General features: G+C 44.6%; 2 protein-coding genes across 2 annotated transcripts; both read left to right on the top strand.

The window, feature by feature from the left end:
• Positions 1-229: 229 nt before the first annotated feature.
• On the top strand, positions 230-1,363 carry LOC147418711 (uncharacterized). Its single transcript, XM_086505402.1, has 4 exons — positions 230-350; positions 467-588; positions 766-1,040; positions 1,225-1,363. Exons 1-4 carry the CDS (start codon positions 230-232, stop codon positions 1,247-1,249), a joined length of 543 nt encoding a protein of 180 aa, XP_086361528.1. The 3' UTR covers positions 1,250-1,363.
• Positions 1,047-6,821, top strand: LOC147418710 (TPR repeat-containing thioredoxin TTL1-like). Its single transcript, XM_086505401.1, has 7 exons — positions 1,047-3,280; positions 3,359-3,554; positions 3,661-3,830; positions 3,920-4,253; positions 4,805-5,006; positions 6,045-6,151; positions 6,234-6,821. Exons 1-7 carry the CDS (start codon positions 1,650-1,652, stop codon positions 6,384-6,386), a joined length of 2,793 nt encoding a protein of 930 aa, XP_086361527.1. The 5' UTR covers positions 1,047-1,649; the 3' UTR covers positions 6,387-6,821.
• The last annotated feature ends 447 nt before the right edge of the window (positions 6,822-7,268 follow it).

Raw genomic sequence — 7,268 nt, 5'->3', positions numbered from 1 at the left:
ATTCATCGTACTTGCTTTGTAATAACTTCTCTTTTTTTTTTGCAACTGAAGGCGGCCACTCTGCCGTCGGCGGAGGGAGTCTCACGGGTTGCCTAGCATCTCTCACGAGATGTCTCAAAAGATTTCCTTGCGCCCTTTCTAGATTGTAGAGCAGAGACGTTGTTGCTTAAGCCACCGACCGTAGTCGGTCTATAGAAGTGAGTGCCCCTTAATGCTAGGGCTGATACCCATGAGGTCATGGAGACTTCAGGCCTGCCGCCTGAACCATTATTCAAGTAAATACGAAGGGTGGACTTTCTGCAAAGTTCGTGAGAAAATGGCCGTTGGATTACACATGTACTTTTATAAAGGTAAGGTAGCGGTCATTAAACAGCCCACTAAAAAGGAAGAGTGGGAAGGATAGTGACGTGGGATCGATCCTGCCACGTACTGGATATCAGTGCCAGCTCCTTGCGACACGTGGCAGTGACGTGGAGGCAAGAAGCAAAATTTGCTGCCCGTGAGTGGATCGGGTGGACAAGCCCCGTGGGCTTTGCCTGCCAGGAGGGCCCACTGGAGGATGCACATGGAGGGATGGTTGGAGAGTGGGTGAGCTGCTGAGCTGGCGCCACGTCATTACAAGTACACGATAAGCTAATTATTGGAGAATTGCCACGTGTGATATCATTCTCTACTCGGGAAAGCAATGAGCCACAATATTTAAACGATTTAAGGAATTTAGAAAATCATGGGTGGTAAAAATTTTTTCACCCAGGGTGAAGTCAGGTGAAGGCTTTATCTGCCATTTTCATTTTTAATAATTATTATGCCGGTCCACATTTTCGGGGAGGAGCTCTACTTCGCCCATGGCGTCCAGCCTTATTACGGGTTAAAGAAGGAAAAGCAACACCAATTCTACTCTCTGGCTTCCCTCTCATCGAGCTCACTTGCTTGCTGGCATGCAATCAAGGTCATCAGATCGAAGAGGGCTGCTCCGATGAAGCTGCATTGTTAGTCAGCGGATGCTGCTTCTACATCATTGATGTTCAGTTCGGCCCGAGGTACGTGTGTCCTCTCTCTCTCTCTCTCTCTCTCTCTCTCTCTCTCTCTCTCTCTCTCTCTGTCTGTGTTTCCTTCTTCGTGCCTGCCTCTTCCCACGCCCGGGGTGTGTGTGTGTGTGTGCACGCGCGTGCGTGCGTGTGTTTCTCAACTCGCCTTTGGCGTCTGTTGCTGTGTTCAAATCAGAAATCTTGAGCGTTGTGGCCCTTAGCAATTATCTACGACGTTCCTATGCTCTGCTACTTCCATCAAGATCTGATCGGATGATCACAACTCCACTGCTCTAAGGAACAGGTTACTTTAAGAGCCAGCACGTCCTGTATACCAGAAGGAATACTTGTGTATGCTTGGCTCTCTCAATATATCAGCATGGGCTAGCTTCTGGATGGGTACCAGTGATTGGATGCAGTTGTAGGCAGTCCTCCCATGGCTGCATCTGATTAGCAGTGCTTGTACATTCCTTAATTGTACTGGACGGATCTATTCAAAGCAGGAACTTCGTTGTAACATACAGCTTCGTGAGGTTGGTGGATGGTGAGGGATCACATTGTAGTGTAGTAATACCTAGCTCTTGCAGATAATTTTTGTAGCTGTGATGATAATTGATTAGTATGGATGCAAAGAAGTCCAAAGCAGGCCCTTTGGAGCTTCCTCCAGGAGTTGCAGCAGGTCCTAGTAATGGGCCAAAAGGAGACGTAGATGCTTCTAACAGGAGTTTGAAGACTGGTGTCAGTTCTCTGGACAATATGCAGGAGAGTATAGGCAGAGTTTCTCATCATGTCAGGAGTTTTTCATATGAAAGGAATAAGGTAGCAAATGTACCCATGGGAATCACCAAAGAAGGATCAAAAGGTGGAGGGAATATTGAAGCCCAGGGGCAAGGTTCGATCAATCAAAATGGTGGACTTTACATAGGTGGTGGTAAAATGGTTGGCCCTAATGGAAGCCCTTATGGTACAATGAACACATCCACAGCAGCCAACGGAAAAGCAGACAAGGTGGAATCATCCCCTCCTGTTGTGCATGTTAGAAGCAATTCTGCAGGTTCTATCAAAACAGGCAGGTCTTTGGGAAATGCGCACTGGGCTTCCGGAACTGGCAGTGCTTTTGAAGGGCCTTCAAATACAGGAGGGCGTTCAGGGGGAGGTCCTAAAGGGGACAATGCTGCTGAAACTTTGTCCAACAGTGGGAGTTCGAATGGGGGTAGTCCTTCCCAAGATCTGGGAAAGGGCTTGAAGGTGACCCATGCTGAAAGTGGGTCAGGAGGTAACACAGTGAGGGGTCTTGGTAATATTGGTGGCAGAAGTGGTGCTACCAATGCAAAGTCACCATCATCAGGTCAGCAAGCCACAGGTAGAGGAAGCATACCTACCCCAAGGAATTCTGGAGAATTTAGCATTCCAAATAGTGGAAATGGAGTAAATCGAGGTAATTCCACTCCTCGCCATTCTGGTGAATTCAATGGGTCCGGCACCGGTGCTGGTTCAAGTAGTTCTACTTCAAGTCCCCACACTTCTGGTGAACTAGGGGGAGCCAAAGCTAACCTGACCTCTTTCTCCAAATCATCTCCTGATTCAGGTAACACCAACTCCACAAGTGGCCAGCTGCGTCCAGCACCTATTGAAGGAAACATTCCTGGTGGAAGGGTAAATTTGGGTCTAAATGCTGGAAAAGGAACCAAGCCTAATATGCCCAGCAGCCCACCAAGGGTCAGTTCGGCAAGAAGCACTCCTAGTTTGGGAAATTTACGCAAAGCAAACTGGATTGCTGGGCATACCAAGAGCAGTGAAAAGCTAGACTGTGCGATGGGCAATATTCTCAATCCAGGCCATGTGCCACCGTCTGCAAATGGAAACATTTTGTCTTCTGGGTGTGCAAACAATGGCAAAGCCTCAGGCAAGAGTGAGACCATGAAAAGCGGAGTTGCTGGTGCCCGGTTGAGCAATGCTGATGCCATGAACAATACTACTTTAGTGAAAAGAGGGTTTTCTAGCTGTACTGCAGAAGAGGTCAAAAATATGGGGAATGAGCTGTACAGGAAGGGGAATTTTATCGATGCACTCTCTCTGTATGAGAGGGCGATAGCATTGTCACCGGCACAGGCGTCTTATCGAAGCAATAAAGCTGCTGCTCTCTCTGGACTGGGGCATCTCCCAGAGGCTGTACATGAGTGTGAAGAGGCCATCAAGCTGGATTCTCTCTATGTTCGTGCTCACCAGCGAGCAGGTTCACTTTATTTACGGTAAGAAACTGTGCTTTTGTCACTTCTGCAGTGTACAAGGTTCTTGAGGTGGCTCATTTTAAGGATCATGCAATGCAGGCTGGGTCTTGTAGAGAGCTCTAAGCGTCATTTCCAGTCAGCAGGGCAGCAGACTTCTATTCAAGAGCTCCAGCAAGTGGAACAGGTTAAAATGCAAATTTCCAGATGCATCGAGATGAGAAAAGTTGCCAATTGGAAGTTAGTCATAAGAGAGAGTGATGCTGCAGTTGTTGCTGGAGCTGATTCTGCTCCTCAGGTTTGTTTTATGGTATATTTACTTTGTGTTTTTGATATGTGATTTTAAGGGACTTTGCTAGGACACGATTTACTGCATAGATTGAAATGAAAGGCTCGATGAACAGGTCATGGGTTATAAAGCAGAGGCCTTGCTGAAGCTTCGGAAGCTTGATGAGGCAGACACTGTCCTGTCAGCAGCTCAAAAAATTGATGAAGCTTTGACAAAGCTTGGAATCACACTAGTTGACTCATTCCTTTACGTGCTTAGGGCTCATTTAGACATGGCATTAGGAAGGTATTGTGAAGTTTAACAAGCTAACTGTGACTCTCACAATTTCTGTTGCTTATTTGTTTGTTTACAACATGCTCCTTCTTGTTCAATAGGTTTGAGGAAGCCGTAGCTGCAGCACAGTCTGCTGTCCGTGTTGATCCTCGTAAATCAGAAGCACTAGAGATCTTGAGAAAGGCTCGTGCTGTTTGCCTGGCGCGCAGCTCTGGAAATGAGCTTTTCAAGTTGGGCAAATTTTTTGAGGCTTGTGCAGCTTACGGTGAGGGCCTTGAAAGTGATCCTTCGAATGCAGTGCTTCTCTGCAACAGAGCTGCATGCAGATCTAAAATAGGTCAATGGGAGAAGGCGGTTGAAGATTGTAATGCTGCATTGGAGGTGCAACCCAACTATACAAAGGCACTTCTTAGAAGAGCAGACTGCAATTTAAAGGTCTCTCTCTCTCTCTCTCTCTCTCTCTCTCTCTCTCTCTCTCTCTCCCCCCCCCCCCCTGCATTGTAACAGTGGTAAGCTTTGGAAAAACACTCCATAGTGTTGTTACCATGACACTAAAGAAGGCGGAAAAACTAAAGGGAATTGACACAGAGGTAACTCTGAACTCTCACCTCATCTATTCTTGACATGATTTGCACGCGCACACGCACACGCACACGCGAACACACACATATTCCTAGATGTAAGCCCAGATTCGCCTCTAAAGGAAAGTGCAAGGTATAGATTCATGGTAGTCATCCAAAAGACAATTCAACCATCAGCTCCATCGTGCACAGTATTGACTAAATATGATGTAGTTCTCAGGGGCACCTTTTATTGTGCTATTGAAAATCGAAATAAAAGTAAAGATAGAGAGAGAGAGAGGCGTTTTAGTTTCATGATAATCAAGGTCAAGTTTTCTGTCAATGCAGCAGGATTAGGTGATCTCAAAGATGAGATGGCTCCTTCTTCATATGCTAATAAACATTAGTCATGGTTCATTTTTACAGTTGGAGCGATGGGATGATGCCCTGGATGACTATGAAGGTTTACTCAAGGAGCTACCTGGGGATAGAGACGTAGCAAGAGGCATCTTTGAAGCCCAATCTGCTCTTAAAAGGTCCAAGGGGGAAATGTATAAAAAGAAGCTTGGTGGTGATGTGGAAGAAGTGTCAGACAAAGATCATTTTCGGGAAGCTGTGACTTTTCCAGGTGTGTTTGAACTGTTTGCGGGTCAGCTTTGAAGTTTTCTGTTTTAATATCTGAAGACAAATCCATCTATGCTTCTTATGGGCTATTTATGTGACAACCATATGCATCTTTCAGTTCTTTCAAAGGCAATCAATCATATTGAGTCCCTATCCTTAATCAAACTAGTTTCTATACCTACAAAGATGTAGGTTGAACTGTGTGCGTGCCGCCCAGTTTCTAAAGTTTTTCTGTCATGTTTTTTAAGATCTTGTGCTTTGTACATGCCAAAGATTTTAAATAGGTACACATACATCATAACTGTTTACCACTGGAGTTTTTTAGAGACTTGGCCACCCAATATCTTCCTTCTTTTGAGTACAAAACTTGTCTGGCTGTTTAAAGCAGTACTTTTGCTAACAAATACCTTGGTCATCGTTCACTCTGCTGAGAAGATAATCAGCCAGCAGATGCTAATTATTTGGTCGCTTGAGCTGAACAAGAACAAGAACAGAAATGAAAACGGAAACATCAAAGTTTGGAGTTCTGGGAAGTTTCCAGTAACTATAGGGAGTCGGGGGAGCAGAAACAAGGAAAACTTCATGAGAAAAGCTTTTGGAGTGCCGTATGTTTTTTAACAGGCACAGACTTTGCAGCTCGATTACGAGCTGTGCTGTGGTTTGGCCCAAGACTTTCGCCATTTCTTGTTGCATTGCAATGCTCTGCTCACAAGATTTTAGCAGCTTTAAACTTCGGCAAACCTTCTCAAACCTTTTTCTGTCGAATGTTTCTATATCATGCACATTGCAGGGGTTGCATATCGTATCAAAGTAAAGTTGTTTTGGGTCCTTTAGGAATAAAAGGGCTGTCGAGTACAAGAAAGCTCTTTATTTTTTGCCATCTTTGGCGATTTGGCTATGATGATTCTGGCACCACACTAATAATAGGCTTCCAAGTAACTCTTTTCAATTACCGGAGACCTTTGCTGATCACTAGGAGGTTTAGAAAGATTCGGTTGCAAGTTTCTGAATGGTTGAAAACGTTTTTTCTTCTCTTTGTCAGGCCTGGTTGTTGTTCAGTTCATTGCAAGATGGAATGATCGATGCCGAGAAATTTTGCCTTTTACTGAAGTGCTTTGCAAACGCTATCCTGCTGTAAATTTTATCAAGGTATCTTAACTTTTGCTGCCTTGTGCTAATGCATTACATAATGCTGCTTGACCTTATTTAAGGTTTCCTCTATGGATTCTAGGTTGATGTTGAGGAGAACCCTTACTTGGCAAAGACGGAGAGTGTAAATAGTGTACCAACATTCAAGCTCTACAAGAATGGCACGAAGATGAAGGAGATGCTGGGACCAAGTCAGCAAGCTCTGGAGAATGCAGTGCAGCAATTTAGCTTGTAGAGGGGCAATCAGTGAATGTGAGGCAATCATTCTTTCTATTGTTTTGGTGCAAGTCCTGGTGGCCTGAGCTTCAATTCAACCTTTTTGGGCAAGCATTTTGCTCAAATCTATCAGGCTCCTGTCAATGTCATAACTGCAACGGGTACGGTTTTCTCGTTATGTCAACCTTGGTCTTACCTTCTTCAAGCTTGGCTTCCTTCCCTCTCTTGCATTGACCACACAGGACATGAAACATGTTCGACAGCTCGTTAGGTGTATAGTAATGCCCATACCCAATTTTTTTTCTTCAATGTATCTTGTAGTGTAGGAATCAAAACATTTGGGAGACCAAAGATTATTGAGGAGCATTTTTGACGGTTGAAGCTGGGCATTTCATGGAGGATGGATGCAACATTTGTAAAATAGTTACCAATCAAAAACTTGATAAATTTTTTTCATGCTGGTGTTTTGATCAGCCTAATGAGCAGTCAAGTTGAAAAAGCTTAGGATGCCTCCCTCCAGGTCTTCCCTTTTCGCTTTTTGATGAGAGGGGAGAGAGATTATTTGATGACCGTTGGAACCCCCCCCCCCCCCAAAAAAAAAAAAAACAAGAAAAAAAGAGATGAGGTTTCGTGCAGTGCTCCTGATACACTAGCTCCTTTTAGCTTAGTATTATAATTACCAGCTGGCAGAGATATGGACAAGAAAGCTTTGCCTCTTGCTCCTGTATGCTTGATTGTGAATTAGTTGCTCATCCCACAATCCCAACAAGTGTAGTTTCTTTTTTTTTTAACGCACCAGAAGAAGAAGAAGAAGAAGATTGTTTTAACGTCGTAGGAAACTATCCCAGAGGACCCGCAAGGGGAGGTGCTTATCCCTTCCAAATATTAGCCATGAAACATG

This window comes from Adiantum capillus-veneris, chromosome 29, assembly GCF_014529385.1.
Source record: "Adiantum capillus-veneris isolate H3 chromosome 29, ASM1452938v2, whole genome shotgun sequence".
Lineage (NCBI taxonomy): Eukaryota > Viridiplantae > Streptophyta > Polypodiopsida > Polypodiales > Pteridaceae > Adiantum > Adiantum capillus-veneris.
This window is presented reverse-complemented; position numbering and strand designations above follow the sequence as displayed.